A 17,341-nucleotide genomic window follows, 5' to 3' on the forward strand; every position below is an offset into this window, starting at 1 on the left:
CCTTGCTTGCTTGCTTGCTTGCTTGAGTATTCTGATTGGACTCTAGTTCCAATCATTATGGCAGTGAAGGCAATGGTATGTGTGAAAAAGTATTTTGAGTCCCTTTCCTTGGGCCTTGTGAAGCACACATCAAAAAAGCAGCAAGATTGGAGGAAAGGATGTAATCTATTATGATTTCTCATCATCCAGAACTTACTTTGTCCACAGGGAAAGAATACTCTAATAGGCCCTATAAAGGCTTCTTTTGGTTAGTTGTGATTCCTCCCTCCAGACGTTTTAAAACTATTTGCGGAAAACACAGACACATCTAGTTTGATGTGGTTAGTTAAGAAACAAATGAGATCGATCTAGTTTGATCTAATTACTGAGGTGTCCATAGAAAACACCATTCCAGCTGGGTATGGAGTAAGCACCATTTTTCAAAAATCTTATTTCTTTATTTTGAGAGAGAGAGAGAGAGACAGAGAGTGAGCAGGGGAGAGACAGAGACCAAGCAGGGGAGAGGCGGAGAGAGCGAGCAGGGGAGAGGCAGAGAGACAGGGAGACACACCTCTACGGTGTCAGTGCAGAGCCCAGTGTGGGCTCATACCCATGAACTGTGAGATCTTGAGGTGAAACCAAGAGTCAGATGCTTAACTGACTAAGCCACTCAGGCACCCCTGGAGAAAGCAATATGAAAGAAAAGAATAACTGAACGTTACAAAGAGATCACAGAAAATGATTATTGCACATCATATAGGTAAATAAGAGTGTTCCTGGTTAGAAATTAATTTTTGAGTCAGTGACCCATTTACAAGTTCAAATTTAACAGTTTTGTAATGAAAACATTTTTTACATGTGTCACTCAAGTATTATCCCTTACTTCTCAATTGAAAATGGGGTTGCTGATATTTAATCGTACTTAAACTTCAAGTCCTCACTTTGTAGGACTTCCCCAACAGAGCTGATCATCTTTTTGAAGTTGCTATTTCAGAGTAGTAGCTCCCAAACAGAGCTGCATTTGTAGTTACCTAGAAAATGTGAGAGGTCTCAGAGATACACTGAAGGGAGGCAAGAAGAGTCAAAATCATTCAAAAAGTACAGTCTGGGTTAGAAGTACTACAAGGATATTACATTGGGCGCATCCTTATCATAGGCAGTGTCTATGGCAGAAATTAATCCAATTTGAAAGTAAGTTAAAAGCTTCATCAAAAAGGGGCACCTGGGTGACTCAGTTGGTTGAGCATTGGACTCTTGATTTCAGCTCAGGTCATGATCCTAAGATCATGGGATTGAGCCCCACATTAGGCTCTATGCTGAGCATGGACCCTGCTTGGGATTCTCTCTCTCTCTCTCTCTCTCTCTCTCTCTGCCCCTCTCTTTTGGCCCCTCTCTCTAAAATTAAAAACAACAAAAACAACAAAAACCTTCATAATAAGACTTTTTACATTGGGGGAACATTAAAGATGCCATAAATCACAACCAAAGTACTGATAATGCCAAAATAAAATCCATTCTCTAGTTAACATAAATGCAACATTTCTATTACTATAAATGTTGGAATTTCTAATATCACTAGATTAACTTTTACTAAAGATTTAATTTTTCTACATATAACGAGGCTAAAAAGCAAGGGCAAGCATTTTTCTTACATACAATTTCTATGTGAATGTTCTGTAGAATTGTAATCACATTTAATATCATTGGGAATAAAGTATTGTTTGATGTCATTTTGTAATTTTCCTCAATATTTATACCAGGGGCCCATTTACAAGAATATGTCAAGTATTTCTCAGGCTGCCTGTTTTATTCCTCTTTAAAAATACTACATAAGTTTTTTAATCAAAACTTTATGGACATTTAAATTTAGTATAAAAATAGTTACTGAGATTTTTGTTTTCATCCTCAATTCTCAGGATATACTAAATTAAAACCAGATATTCATGTTGAGATACCACCAAGGACTCCTTTATCTCAGCCATTGCTTCTCAGCCAGAGGTAGGCTTCTGTCCCACACCTGCCCAGGAAAACCACAGTCCATGACTGTCCAGCTCTCTTGGAATGAAAGGCACAGTGTGGAACTTCCAGGAAGAATGCACATATGATGACTGGATAATGTGCTCACAGGTGGGCAAGTAAGGCTGTCCTCTCTCACTCGTTATCATGAGTTTTCCAATCCCCGCCAGGGTCAGCTGCCCTACCTCAACTTCCCCATGTTGTGTGAGTCATTGCTTTGCTTATAAAGATAAAACCAATAGTAGGAACACTTATCGTCCATAGAAACACGAAATGGATGGGCTTTTCCATTATGCTTGACTCTGCAATGAAAGCTCTAGGAAGTGAGTACAACATGAACTCATTCCTTCCGCCTCAGCAGACAGATGGATAGAGACATTCCAGTTTGTTTCCAGTCTTTTGTCTTCAGCACATTTTTGGCATTTCCTTCAGGAAACTGGAGGTTGTGACCTAAGGTTTCCTTCGTGAACACACTTCTGTTTCCCACAGTTAACCTTACCCAGAAATGACATCTACTCTGTGAGGTGAGGTTTATCTTCATGTCCCAACTGTGTCCTGTGCATATGCAGTGACAGTTGAAAGCACAGATTCTGACAGCAATAACGGGACTGAAGAGCCAAATACACCCAAACCCTTCAAATGAATTCTCAGTGAAGATGACAATAACATCGAAACAATTATTACAGTAATTCTGTGGCGCTTACAAAGTGCCCTTGGTCTCATTGCCTAGTTGGGAGCAATTAATGGCCAGGGCGCCAAAGCTATCAGAGATTATTGAAAGTTTTCAGGTATGAGGGGTATACTACTCAACCTACATTCTACAACTTGCTACTCCTTGCTAGCTATGTGCTCCTACTACTGTGTGGTCCCATATTGTCCAAAAGACAGTCTGGGAGAAGCCAAGACAGTGTCTTGGAAAAAAGTGATTTAATATACTATCTCCCAGATCCATATCCCTATTTCCCCAGCATGTTGGTGGAAAGCCAAGAATGTAAAAGCTTTTGTTGATGGGCTTGAAGCGACCATTGCGTTTCACAATGTAAATTAGATTTACAACTACATTCTTGTAGATTATTTCTTTAAAAGCCCGTGTTTTAGGACAAGAATTATTGTGTAACACTTAGTTTGGCTCAAATGCAATTTAAAACTCCAATAATGGCATTTACTTGTCAGCGTGGTATTTAGAGGTTGGTGGTTTTCATCGCATTTTTTACTACTCTTCAGTGTTAACTTATTGAAGTTTCTCTTCCTGAAAAAGATACAGTGGTTTTTTAACAAACCACATTTTTTTCACACCCTAGTTTATCAAGGTGAAATCCTTTAAAGAGTAACAGAAAATTGCCCTTAACTTTGATTCTAAAGATCCACATAGTCAAACACAATGTCTTGTTTGTTTAAAAAAAAATGCTATTCACAAAGGAATCTTTAAAAAAAATCAGTTTATTAATGTTTAAAAGTTGATAAAGCTATGTGCAAAATGATCCACAAAAGTCAGAAACCTATTAAATACTATTTTTTTAAAAAAAGACATTTCTCGGTTTAATTGCACTGAAAACCATACTAAAGAGACAGCAATATATTTTTATTTTTTGTGACATTTATACACATCTTTAATTAACTATTTAATGAACAGCTGTATTTTAAAACTTCTGGTATTCCCTATCAGTTAAAGTAATGCTTTAATGGCACAAGAGGGTTGTATTTTCTTAGGAAATACACGTTCAACGGTGTTAACACAGGTTAGAAAAGTCCAATAAAATGCTGAAACAAATACATTCAAAAATCACGGAAAGTACTTTTAACACAACAAAATACAACCATCCTGTTGGTTGAAATAATTCACACAACAACACTCTGAAATAAACGTCAACAAAAGTGCCAAAGACAGACGTTGTATTTGTTAGACAAACTCATTAAGAAATCTCTCTTGGTTTACAAAGTCACCCCCAGTCAGTTTTCACCTTGTTTTACTTGTTTGATTCTCCTATGACACAAAGGATCCCGGTTGATAGCATCTAGATAAACTGGACTTATGCAGACTTTCAGACACAATGGATAACGATGCTGTAACATACTTCATTGTAAAGTTGTTAAAAGAAAAAAAAAAAAAAATCAAAGTGACTGTAACCAAATTCCAAAAACTGATCCAGCTTACGTGGAAACTTTGGCCTCAGCAAATAAAATTGCTTTACATCTCCAAACCATCTCCATTCCTCACAGTTTCCCTCCTGAACACGGCCTACCCTCTGCAGACGATCAGGAAATGGACCGTGCCACAACCCTGGCTCTGATGAACGCCAGGTCGTTCAAATATAAAGTAACAGAATTTTGAGGATGGGTGTGAAGGGAAAGGGAGGGTAGGATATGCAGGGCATACCCAGAGACGCAGAAGTGCACACAGTCACTTGGGCTGGCAACTAAGGTGAGAGAAAACGTCTCCTCCAAGCTCTCCACAGATGCTCTCACACTGGGGCCTTAGTCTTAGAGGAGCGGCCAGATGAACCCTCCAGGAGCTTGACAATGCTAGACCTTTGGCTCAGTGCAAAATCAAAGCTCCAGGGCGGGGGTAGGAAATAGATCCCAGGCGAGGACCTGATCTCCACCCTTCCCAGTGCATTGTTCACAGGAACTAACCCACCAACACCCCGGCACCACCAGGCTGCTCTTACTCTGCCCCCTGCCCCCTCCGTCTGGCTCCCAGCAGCTCCTCCCTGGCAGCGGTGGAGGCACAGAGACTTTTTTATTTTTGTTTTCGTTTTCCAAACACTGGGTGGTGGGGTGACCATGCAAGAACTCTCCCCATGGGTCGGGCAGCTTTCAGTTTTAGGAAGAAGAGTTGACATTTCCAGAGGACATAATGGTCTCTGGGTTGTCCCCATCGTCCTTCTGGGGGTGGGAGGAGTTGTCCGACTTACTGCGGCTGAATTCCATGCCGGCGATGATGGGTCGCTTGAATTTGCCGGCGGAGTCTCCGCTGGGGCACTTGCAGCAGGACAGGATCCGGATGAAGGCCCGGCGCATCTCCTTGTTGGTCAGAGTGTAAATGATGGGGTTGGTGCCGGAGTTGAGCACGGCCAGCACCAGGAAGTACTCCGCTCTGAAGAGGATGTCGCAGGTCTTCACCTTGCAGCCCACGTCCAGCAGGAGCAGGATGAAGAGGGGCGCCCAGCAGGCGATGAAGACGCTCAGGACGATAATCACGGTCTTGAGGAGCGCCAGCGACTTCTCAGAGCTGCGGCTGGCCTTGGAGATGTTCTTGCGGAAGGTCAGCCGGCGGCTCCGAGTCCTGACCAAGGAGTAGATCCTGCAGTACAGGATGACGATGGCGAGCAGGAGCAGGGTGAAGACGGTGGTGCAGAAGAGGATATAGTGCTTGTGGTAGAGCGGCAGGACAGTGGAGCAGCTGGCCAGCATGTTGATGCAGTTCCAGCCCATGATGGGGAAGCCACCCAGGATGAGGGAGATGACCCAGCAGGCACTGATCAGCAGGAAGGAGCGGAAGCTGTTGCTCCCGTTGTGGAGTTTCATCTTCAGCATTGTGATATAGCGCTCGATGGCGATGGCTAGGAGGCTGAACACCGAGGCAGACAAGGCCACAAACATACTCCCTTCCCGCAGAAACCACTGGGCGGGGGTGAGCTTGTAGGTGGTGGCGCCAGACAAGAGCAGGTTGGCAGTGTAGGCCACTCCCGCCAACAGGTCTGAGAGGGCCAGGTTGCCGATAAAATAGTACATGGGTCGGTGGAACTTCTTGGTTTTCCAAATGGTCAGCAAGACAAAGATGTTCTCTAGGATGATAAAGCAGCAGATGAGAATGAACACCACGGAGCTCAGTTTAATGCCGTTCTCGTCCGCGCTGACATTCAGTTTTCCCGTGTAGTTGTAATGCCGGACGATAATGTCGTAGTTGACATAGTCAGACACAGAACTGCGGTGGGTCTTCACCAGCGGGACGCTGGTGGACCCCATGGTGCGCAGGGTCTCCAGGAACCCGGGGGTGGCGCTTCTCCTGAAGAACGCTAGAGGGCGACGCCGAGAGAGCCTTCACTTGCCGCGGTGGGGGGGTGGTTCCGTCAGGGAGATCCAGGCTTTTTGTGTAGCTTTTCCTTGGCTGGAGAGGGCCTCGGGAACAGCAGCTTTAAACAAGTCACAAAGAGGAGAGAGTCAGGGAAAAAGCCACAGCACACTGGCATAATTCATTCTAGCTAAGGCAGTGCTCCAGTTTTGTCATGGATTTGTTTTAAGTAAACTTGGGGAAAGCGCAAGGAGAAGGATTTCAGAAAAAGAAAATCAAATTCTTATTTCTTGCAAAAAAAAAAAAAAAAAAAAAAAAGAAAGAATAAAGGGGGAGTAGGGTGGGTAAGGGAAGGGAGAAAAAATATTTTACCCAAACTGAAAACTCCCAACTCGACAAGACGAAAACTCTCCCTATGTCACATCCAAGTGGAAATGGGAAAACTAGAGAAGCAAGTCCCATTTAACACCCCTTCGGCTCCCTCACGCCCCCACCTCGATCCCCCTCCAGGTTTCCAGCTTGGAGGTGCTCTGGAGCATTCGCCCTCTCAGCAGCGGGTTCACTACCAGCTCTTAGTCTCTCCTCGGAAGAGACCCAACCGCCAATATGAGGGTGGAGACGCACAGCACCACCCAGCTAAAAGAACAGAGAACCACCTCCTAATTGCCATGCAAGACATTAGATTCGCACGAAAATCACTTGACAGAGTAAGTCATTCTTTGGGCTCTATTAATAACTCTCTAGGAACAGGTGTGCTTTGGGTCCGAGGGCGCCGCATGGTGTGGGCAGCCAAGCCCGCCCCAGCCTTGCGGTAAACAGGAAAGCTTAACGCCTCTGTGAAGCAACTGCCTTTTCTTTCTTCTGCTGCTTCTTCTTCTTCTTTTTTTTTTTTTTTCTTGTAAGCTAATGCAAGAAAATCTACAGGTTCAGTGAAAATCATTCATAAGAGATTGCAATAAATCCCAGGAGTTTCGCACATTCATTGATTGCATAAGGAGTATGTTTAGTTACTGTGGGTTTGGCCAACACACACACACGAGATAAGTTATACTACTAACGATAACAATACATGCCACTACATTCCTAATTCCAAGTGCAAATCTACTGTCCAGAAGCCTGAACGTACGTCTGGTGCATTGCTAAACGTGAGGCGGTAGTTTTACTTACTGCCCTCCCCCAACATGTTGCCTCGTCTCACAGAACTAGAAAGTGTGGAGAGAATGAAACATGGCACTGGTTCGCAGAAGTCTACTCGTAACTCGTTGAAATGTTTCAAAGTAACGCCACAATGTGATAGAAGGGGCGTAACAGAGAGCAGTTCCTGGGACAGCCGACGGTGCTCGTACCCAGAAACTCGGCATTTCTCCCATCTAATTCCACACCCTCCTCGCCGGCAGTGCAAGTTTAAGCCCTTACCCCCACCCCCACCTCCCATATTCTTTGTCTATAAGATTTCCAAAACTAAGCCCCTTCCCCCACCCCTCTGCAACCAACCGCAGTTTCCACTCTCCCCCACCTCTAGTCGGTTTTGCAACCGGACTGAACCCTTTTCCAAACTTCATTAAATCACAAGTGCCCCAAGAACAATCCGATGGACTGGGCTTAGTAGCCCAGGGATGAATGTTTCTAGCGTCCAGAGATGGATGTTTTAAAAGTTTCCGTTTTGCTTCGTTCCGGCTTAAAAATTCGTTTCTAACACTGAACACTTCCTGCAGCGGGGGTCCCCCGCACCCCCGGCCCACGCTGGCACCGCGCTCAGTCCCCTACCTCGCTCAGGCAGGACGAAGTTGCGTTGGGAGAGCTCTGGGTCTCCACTGCGCGCTCGGCATCTTGCTGCCGCCCACGACTGACCGCTACGCTCTTGAAACTTACTCGAGTCGGGGTCCCCTCCCTCCGCAGCCGCACACTCCAATGGCCAGCCCTGCTCTCCGCGGCCCGCGCCGGCCCGCTAGCTGAAGTCACCGAGCGCCCCGCTGAGGCCGTGTGGCTTCCCTAGGAAGAGGCGGGGAGGGGTTAATATCTCAACCCTCACGCCCTCCGCCTGCGGCTGCGGGCCTCCGGATCTCGGCTTCGGAGACTCACTGTCCAGGAAAGATCTGGGGCAGAAGCAAGCGCAAGTGCGCGCGCACACGCGCGCACACACACACACACACACACACACACACACACACACACGTGCACACACCCTCCTCCCCCCGCCCCCCAGGCAACCGAATTAAAAAAAAAAAAAAAAAAAGGAAAAGAAAACAGAGAAGGGACGGAGGCTGGTGCCCCCTGGACTCTGATGCATAAATCACAGCCCTCGCCCGGCTGTCCACCGCTCCCAGACACCGTTCTCCCGAGTCTTAGAAAAGAGAGGACGTGGGGAGCCTTTGGAAACTTTTCTCCCGAAAAGTCTCAGGGGGCAGAGGACGGCCCGGCGTCTCGCAGCGCACCTCGCTGTTTCCCTACCCCCGCAAGCTCTCGATTGGATCGGAGTCCCGAGATCGTGGCGGGGCGCCCCGGGGCCGCTTCTGTGCAGACAGGGAAAGGAGGAGCCGACACCCCGCGAGTCCCGGCCGCCCACCGGGGACGAGAGGCTGGCAAGGGGCTGCCACAGACGCGGAGGAGATATGCAGCAGCCTAGAAGGGAGAACGGTCCCGGAGGTTCCTCTGCTTCTCCCTACCCCCGTCCCACTGCAGCCCCGAAACTTGTGGTCTGAGGGGCAGAAAGTGGTTTTCCCGAGGCTCGGTGACGAATGGGCTAACGCGGGGCGAGAAGTAGGGCTGGCTTTCCCCTCACTCAACTGGGCGCAAACCCAAGCCGTGTGTCCCAGATTCTGAGACCTTTGGGGAGGTGGTCAGCTGCTGGGGCCTGACAGATTTAAAAGCTTGGGCAGCACAAGAATTTCCAAAAGGGAAGAGCCGCAGGACCCAGCCAGCCTAGTCTGAGGCCGGTGACCTTCTCTCCCTTTCTACTCGGGGGGATTCAGAGGCCCCCACACCTCATGCTCCCAACACGCCCACTCTCTTCTTTCACTTTGATGCTACTTCAGAAGGTGAGACATAGAGGCGGCCTTGGTCAGCTCCGCCTAAGTGACAAGCTCAGAGCACTTCTGCCCTGCTCTGCTGCTAGATTTCCACCCAGTTCCTGGTCGCTCTGGCTTCCCATCCTGGCAGATGTGAACGCAAAACTTCTCCGTGTGCAGTTTCAATTGACAGACACACCCTGTACCTGAATGACTCAGAAGGAGGTTGAATGAATAAACAACAGACCCTGACTTCTGGGATCTTATGATTTTGCAAAAGAAGAAATCTAACGACAGTTAAAATCAAGTTCACAGCTGCCTTCAAGTCTTCAGCAACCGAGTTGCACGGAGCACATCGCCACAAAACAACAGCACATGCATACAACGTGGAAATGCAGAGGAGTGTCCTCTAGACTCTAGAATAGGCTCTGGATGGGTTTGGGGACTTCCTTTATTTAAAAGGAGGGATATGCTGAGTCTGCCCTGCACAACATAAGGTGTGGAGTTGGCAAAAAAAAAAAAAAAAAAAAAAAAAAACCCATCCACTAAATTATGAGTTCTTTGAAGGGGAAGGAATTAAAGTGACTTGCATACCCAAACTCTATCTATCACGATCGATTATCTAATTTGAACAAGCATTGTTGGTCATTTTACTGATGAGAGAAATGTCACTAAGACAGCTTACACTAGGCATCCCAGAACTGAGTTCCAAAATTTAATGAGTGCAAATGCATGTCTCCCAGTTCAAACACCTGCAGTCAATACACACACAGTGAAGGGATTGAAGGGAAACAAACCTCTGGTTTTAAAATTTTTATTTTTTATTAAAAAATTTTTTATTTTTAATTAAAAAAATGTTTTAATGTTTACTTATTTTTGAGAGAGAGAGACAGAACACAAATGGAAGAGGGGCCAAGAGAGGGAGAGGGAGACACAGAATCCAAAACAGGCTCCAAGCTCTGAGCTGTCAACACACAGCCTGATGCTGGGCTTGAACTCTGGAATGGTGAGATCATGACCTAGGCTGAAGTCAGACACCTAACTGACTGAGCCACCCAGCTACCTGGTAGTTTAAAAAATTTTAAATTGTGGGGTGCCTGGGTAGCTCAGTCCATTAAGCGACCAACTCTTGATTTCGACTCAGGTCATGATGCCACGGTTTATGAGATTGAGTCCCCCCTGGCACCTGTTTAGGATCCTTTCTCTCTCTCTGCCCCTTCCCTGTTCTCTCTCCCTCAAAATAAATAAATAAGTTTAAAAAAAGAAAAGAAAAGAAAAATTTTAAATTGTACTAATCTCTTGGCTATATATGTATAAAATGTATACAAAGATATGCTAGTGAATGTCCTTTTAAAACCACTTATTTCCTAACCATGCAAGTCTGTGAAACATATATAAAAGTATGCTAGTAAATGTTTTTTCCCAGAAGAAAGTATTTTTTTTTGCTGAAATGCTTTGTTAAATTAAATTTATTTTTATTAAATTATTAAATGTTACATTATTTATTAAAATAAATTTATTTTTCTTTTTACCACTTTTTAAATTATAAAGACTTTTTAAAAGAGTAGTTTTAGGGTCACAGCAAAATTGAGTGGAAAGTGCAGGCATTTCCCAAAGCCCCCATACCCCACACATGCATGGCGTTTCCCATCATCAACATCCCCACCAGAATGAGACATTTGTTACACTTGATGGGCCTACAGTGATACATCATAATCATCCATTGTCCATAGTTTCTACCATGGCTCATTCTTGATGTTGTACATTCTGTGGGGTTGGACAAATGTATAATGACATGTATCCATGATTACGGTATCATGCATAATATTTTTACTGCCCTAAAAATCCTCTGTGCTCTGCCTATTTATGCCTCCCCTCCCCCATGAATGTCCTTTTTAAAAACTACTGATTTCCTTTCTACATATTTCCTGACATAGTGTATACAAATGTATAATAATGAATAATAAGTTTAATAATGAATACTAAAACATCTCATTATCCACCTATAACATCTAATATAAGGTTGTACATTTGGGTACCAGATTCTAAGTATTATACATACTAACTCATCCTTCTGATGACCCTACAAGTTAGGAATTATTATTACCCTAACTTTACAAAGAAGGAAACTGAGTCGCAGGTGAATTATGTTAAGTAACTTGGTTAACGTGGGCTGTGACCATAGATGGGCCGTAGCCTCTTAACCACTAGTACAAACCACCACAATAAACCTCAAACGTGTCAGAGAATTACGTAGGAGAACAGTCTTTTTCTTGTGAATATTGCTGGTGAGGACAACATTCATTTGGTATTAATGCAGTGTTTTAAAGAGCTCAAGTCCTTTTCAGACGATTACTTAGTAATCTCCATCCTTAGTGCACACCTATTAGATATAAAATGCAGATGACCACTCAGGCAAAATTAGAAAGCAGGGCAAAACAATTTGCAGCAATGGCTTCCCTGCCAGTTCCAAGTCTCTGGTTCCCACACATATCTCTTCCCATTACTCTCAGGAGAGGCCCTAAGAATTGCATCCCCAAGCTATCTCCTGGCTCTCAGCCCAGCTGCCTTTCCGCTGCTGCCTGGAAGGCCAGCCCAATGTTTCACCTCACTTCTCCTGGCAATGAGGTTACCATCTGATGCCCAACTCACACTGAGGTTGCTCCATTCCACATTTCTTATTTCAAAGCAACGTTGCTGTTCTTTATGCATGCTCTACTATCTCTCTTAAAGGTTGCCAGAGAAAATACCATGTAATTTATGGGACTTATACCAAAAAAACTATGTGTCATTAATCTGCAATTCAAATTTAACTGCGTGAGCTGTATTTTTATTTGCTAAGGCTGGCAACTCTACTCTCTTTCCTAAATGCTCCAGGTACTTTCCAACTCCTCCCCTCCACCTCAATCCCCTGTAAAGATCCAACCCTCCCCTTCCTCCCTCGTCTATTCTTAGGAGAATAACTAGCCTCCTACTTTCATGGAAAAAACAGTACCACCGCATTAATTTCTCTCTTCCGAGTTCCACCCTAATAGCAGCAACTTCACCCACCCTTACTTCCTGCCCACAGCTTTACTCCTTCCCAAGACAAACCCTTGCCTCTATCACTGTGCTACTCCCCCCAGACTTCTTAAGACTTGACTCAGTGATTCCTCTCGCTCTTGTACTTTCCATTCTTGGTCTCTGATGGCCCTTTATCTTCAACTTACATTAATATTTATGTGTTTCCTCTACCAATAACTCATGATTTCCCCTCATACTAACTAGGATCCAGTATAAATCTCTCTTCACTTGTTTGCCACCATTCAAAACTGTAATGGAACATGACAGACTTGGGTTTAGCCTTCATACTGCCTGTTTCCAGCTGTGTAACTTTGGGAAAGTTCCTTTAATCTCATGGAATCTCAGTTTCCTAATCTCTTTCTCTTTCTCCACAATATTCCAAAATTATACAATGGTGTATCTTGATTTTCCAAGTTCTCTCCTGGACACACAATGGGCCCTTTTTTTTTTTTTTTTTTTTTTTTTTTTAACGTTTATTTATTTTTGAGACAGAGAGAGACACAGCATGAACGGGGGAGGGGCAGAGAGAGAGGGAAACACAGAATCGGAAGCAGGCTCCAGGCTCTGAGCCATCAGCCCAGAGCCCGACGTGGGGCTCGAACTCACAGACTGCGAGATCGTGACCTGAGCTGAAGTCGGACGCTTAACCGACTGAGCCACCCAGGTGCCCCCACAATGGGCCCTTTATAGTCTGAGAAATTATTTGTCCGATAACTTCATCTTCTCTGTTTTCTCTATTCTCACTTTCTGGAACTCTTACTATTCAGATTATGAACCTCCTGGGTGGTTCATAATCTGAATATATATATATATATATATAAATTTCATCATATTTATTTTCCATTTCTTATATCTTAATCTTTTCTCTGATTTCTGGGAGATTTGTCCTCAACTTTATCTTTCTTTTTTTTAATTTTTATAAGTGTTTATTTATTTTTTGAGAGAGACAGAACATGAGTGGGAAAGGGGAAGAGAGAAAGGGAGACACAGAATTCGTAGCCGACTCCAGTCTCTGAGCTGTCAGTCAGCACAGAGCCAGATGCAGGGCTGGAACTCATGAACCTCAAGACCATGCATGACCTGAGCTGAAGTTGGATGCTGAACCGACTGAACCACCAGGCACCCTTCAACTTTATCTTTTAAATCTTCCGTTAATATTTCTTTTTGTGTTATCAGACTTTTGATTCTAAATGCTCTTTTTTTCAAAACCCTGAATATTTCATTTTTACAGAAATCTGTTTTTTTTTTTATTTTTTAAAGTTTATTTATTTATTTTGAAAGAAAGAGAGAGGGAGAGAGGCAGAGAGAGGATCCCAAGCAGGCTCCACACTCTCAGCACAGAGCCTGACATGGGGCTCAAACTCACAAACTGCGAGATCATGACTTGAGCCAAAATCAAGAGTCGGACGCTTAACTGACTGAGCCACCCAAGTGCCCCCAAACTCTGTTTCTGTTTCAGGGATCCCATATCTTTACTTACCTCTAAATATGTTAGAATATTATTGTTGTTGTCAAGATTTTCTCCTTTTTTTTTTTTTAATTGTCTCATTTTCCTCTTTGGGTTCTTGGTGCTAGCAGCTTTCTCAATTGTCAGGTGATCTCTGGCTACCCATTCCTATTTCAGAGGGAGGCACTGGAAACTAATTAAAACTCTGTGGGAAGGCTTGCCAATGGAGGGTGCTAGGTAATCAGATTGTGTTCTTTTGCTGGAGGACCCCAACAGGACTCTCCATTCCTGGACTGGTCAACTTTGTCAAAGAGGAATTCTAAAATCTCTTGTCTGCCTTCTAATATTTTCCCCAGTGAATCAAGGGAGGCAGGGTAGCAAAGAAGGGAGAATTTTATGATTCAGTATTTCAATTTGAACTGAATCACAGTGATGGGGATCTCCATACACATGCTCTCTGCCCTGACAGGTGCCCTTGGGTCCAAACATCCTCTGATTTAGCCCATTTAGAAAATAAACCTCCAGGCTTCTGCCTGAATGGTGGTATTGGTACTTGTCCTATTAGATACGTTGGAGGCAGAGGCTGTAGATTGGCTGCTAATCATCATCTGTAAAAGATAATTTTACTCAAAAACCAGGAAAGAAAAAGAGTGGAAAGTAAGATATTGACAACAATGAGTACAGCAGTGTTATAGAGAAGTGGGGGGTGGTGTGTGAAGCATTTCCTCTCTCCTAGGGCCTATGTTTCACCTTCAGGCCTCTTGTTTTCAGATTGGCATTTACCACCATGTTTAGAAATACCTGGAGTTTCCATTTCCTAATCCTATTTGTGGATCTTTAGTGGGACATTTGCTTGCTTCTAGATCCCCCTGCTTCTAGCTTGGGTTTCAACTTTCTCTTGTCTGACAAGCCATTTAGACACATCAGTTTGTTTTCCAAAATTTCATTGCTATTTTAGAGGCAAATTAGCCTTGAAGCTAAGTGTTGCTTAGAGTTTCGTTTCCAAGGTCCTGGAAGGTGTCTTAGCAATATGTCCACATGATTATATAAATATTAAAAGTGAGGTGTTTTAGCTGTGATTGGCTAAGCTTTCTGTCTCTTTCAATTAGGAAGTCTCCACTATTTCATTTCCCTGTGTGTAGGGGTGGTTTGGGAGTCACTGTGGGCATTTTGGGATCTGACTAAGGGGAAGCTGAGTTTGGGCTACATTTAGATTGAGTTTAGAAGGATATGTGAGTGAGATTCCAGTTGCATCCATATTATTACCAGCCATCCTAGTGTAGAAATGACTTCTGAGGCTATTTTTACTGCCCTCCATGGCTACTCATGCTGTCATGATATAAACATGCAGGACCAGTGTCACATGACTCTGAGCCAGAAGCTAGTCTGGGGAAAGTTATTCCAGGGATGTCACGTGTAAATTGTAATTGAGGAATCTGATTCTCATTGACTCTCATAGTTGAAACAATTTCTCCCAGCACATATTTGATAACTCAATATATATCATTATTAAACATGTCATACATATTTTCTGCTATTTTTAAGTTTTTTTCTTCTTTTAGAGAAAGAGAGAGAGAGAGAGAGAGCATTCATGAACAGGGGGAAGGACAGAGGGAGAGAGAGAGAGAAAGAGGGAGAATCCTAAGTAGGCCCCACGCTCAGCAAGGAGCCTGATTTGGGGCTTGATTCTATGACCCTGGGATCATGACCTGAGCTGAAATCAAGAGTCAGACACTCAACCAACTGAGCCACCCAGGTGCCCCCCCCCTTTTATCTATTTTTGATGGAATTCACACAAAAAAAGATTGATCAGAATTTGTGTATATGTCTGGTATTGTAGGGTGTAACTATTGAAGTTTGGAAATAAATTTAGGGTAATTTCAATAAAGTACATGAGAAATTACAGACTCCTCATCTGGATATACATGTAAAGGATACTTTATTTTGCTATCTATAAGTTATGTAATAAAGGATTGAGAGTAAATCCACACTAAAAATTATTGAGATATGAAATAAAAACAATAAAAATGAGCAGCTAAATCAATAGGAATTATTCTGGTGCTAATAAGCAAATTGTATCAAACAAACTTTCAGCTCATACCAAGGATACAATAGGATAAGTACCATTATTCCCATTCCATGATTAAAAGAAAGGTACATGTTTCACATAGAAGCAATGAATATGTTCTTGGAGTGTTGATAATCCATAGAATGAAGAGGAATGAATCATAAGAACCAGAAAAAGATACATTTCCAGCTGATTTGACATACAAAAATACTGACACAGAGAAAGACACTATCAAACTCAAAATATGTCACAATGATGTAAAGACACCAATAACAAAATGGTTAATGATAATCTCAATTCAAATGTATTTATAATTAGAGCATAAGAAAACTAAGAATGTTTTTAAGTTCTACAGGTTATATATGAAAAAAAAAGTCCTAGCAATTTTCCTAAATTTGGCAACAGTCCTGAAATAAATCTCACGTTACCAATAATCAATTTTGAAGCTGAAAGTTTTCCCACTTCTTTTTAATTTTTTTTAATCTTTATTTTTTAGAGAGAGAGAGAGAGAGAGAGAGAGAGAGAGAGAGCATGAGCAGGGGAGGAACACAGAGAGAAGAAGACACAGAATCCAAAGCAGGCTCCAGGCTTTGAGCTGTCAGCACAGAACCCAACACGGGACTTGAACCCACGAACCGTGAGGTCATCGAAGTCAGATGTTTAACCAACTGAGCCACCCAGGCACCCCTGAAAGAAAGTTTTCAAAACCAATAGTAAATTTTTTTGATTAAAGGTACTAGAGGGAAGACCTAATTTGTTCACTCTAAAGAAAATGATATTTTAACATTTTATTCCGTGAAGAAGAGATCAAAGGGTAGATAGCCAAAGATGTAAGAAAAAAAGAATTATAAAATGTTTAAGGCAGTTAATAAAAACACTGTTATTTGGCGGGGGGGGGGGGGGGCACCTAGGTAGCTCAGTTGGTTAAGCGTCTGACTTTTGATTTCTGCTCAGGTCATGATCTCACAGTTCATGGGATTGAGCCCTGCAATCGGCTCTGTGCTGACAGAGTGGAGTCTTCTCCGGATTCTCTCCCTCTCTGCCTCCCCCACTCACACACTTGTACTTTTTCTCTCTCAAAATAAATAAATGAGCTAAAAAAAAAACCTTGTTTTTTATTATTTATTATTTTTTCGTTACATTTTTAGTGTTTATTTTTGAAGGAGAGACAGAGCATGAGTGGACGAGGAGCAGAAAGAGAGGGAGACACAGAATCCGAAGCAGGCTCCAGGTTTTGAGCTGTTAGCACAGAGCCCAATGTGGGGCTCGAACTCAAGAACCACGAGACCATGACCTGAGTAGAAGTTGGATGCTTACCTGACTGGGTCACCCAGGCCCCCCAATACTGTTATTTTTATAATTTCATGATGTTTGTTAGATTTTTTGGTAAAGTTTATTTATTTATTTTGAGAGAGAGGGAGCATGAGCAGGGGAAGAGCAGAGAGAGAGAGAGAGAGAGAGAGAGAGAGAGGGAATCCCAAGCAGGCTCTGCACTGCCTACATAGAGCCCAATGTGTGGCTTGAACTCAAGAACTGTGAGATCATGACCTGAGCTGAAACCAAGAGTCAGACGATTAGCCAACGGAGCCACCCAGGTGCCCCTGTTAGATTTTTAAAACTAGGACTTTGTTGTGATATCTTTTCTTCTTCCAAATTCATTTTCATACCCAATTTTGTATTTTTTTCTAAATGGGGGCCTGCTGTCTTCAATTGTATAAGCTCCTATCTAGTTCTCATTTCTTCTT

General features: G+C 43.3%; 1 protein-coding gene across 3 annotated transcripts; it reads right to left on the reverse strand.

Annotated features, from left to right (window-relative positions):
• Positions 1-3,417: 3,417 nt before the first annotated feature.
• On the reverse strand, positions 3,418-8,066 carry S1PR1 (sphingosine-1-phosphate receptor 1). 3 transcript variants are annotated; one of them, XM_019457648.2, is made up of 2 exons: positions 7,778-8,066; positions 3,418-6,131 (listed from the first exon to the last, which is right to left on the reverse strand). In XM_019457648.2, exon 2 carries the CDS (start codon positions 5,962-5,964, stop codon positions 4,819-4,821), a length of 1,146 nt encoding a protein of 381 aa, XP_019313193.1. In that variant the 5' UTR covers positions 5,965-6,131; positions 7,778-8,066; the 3' UTR covers positions 3,418-4,818. The 3 variants fall into 3 exon arrangements, with proteins under 3 accessions (XP_019313193.1, XP_019313194.1, XP_019313195.1); XM_019457649.2 differs by lacking the exon at positions 7,778-8,066 and adding an exon at positions 6,505-6,814; XM_019457650.2 differs by lacking the exon at positions 7,778-8,066 and adding an exon at positions 6,383-6,498.
• Positions 8,067-17,341: the final 9,275 nt, after the last annotated feature.

Source organism: Panthera pardus, unplaced genomic scaffold (genome assembly GCF_024362965.1).
Source record: "Panthera pardus isolate Hobbes unplaced genomic scaffold, ASM2436296v1 HiC_scaffold_11, whole genome shotgun sequence".
Lineage (NCBI taxonomy): Eukaryota > Metazoa > Chordata > Mammalia > Carnivora > Felidae > Panthera > Panthera pardus.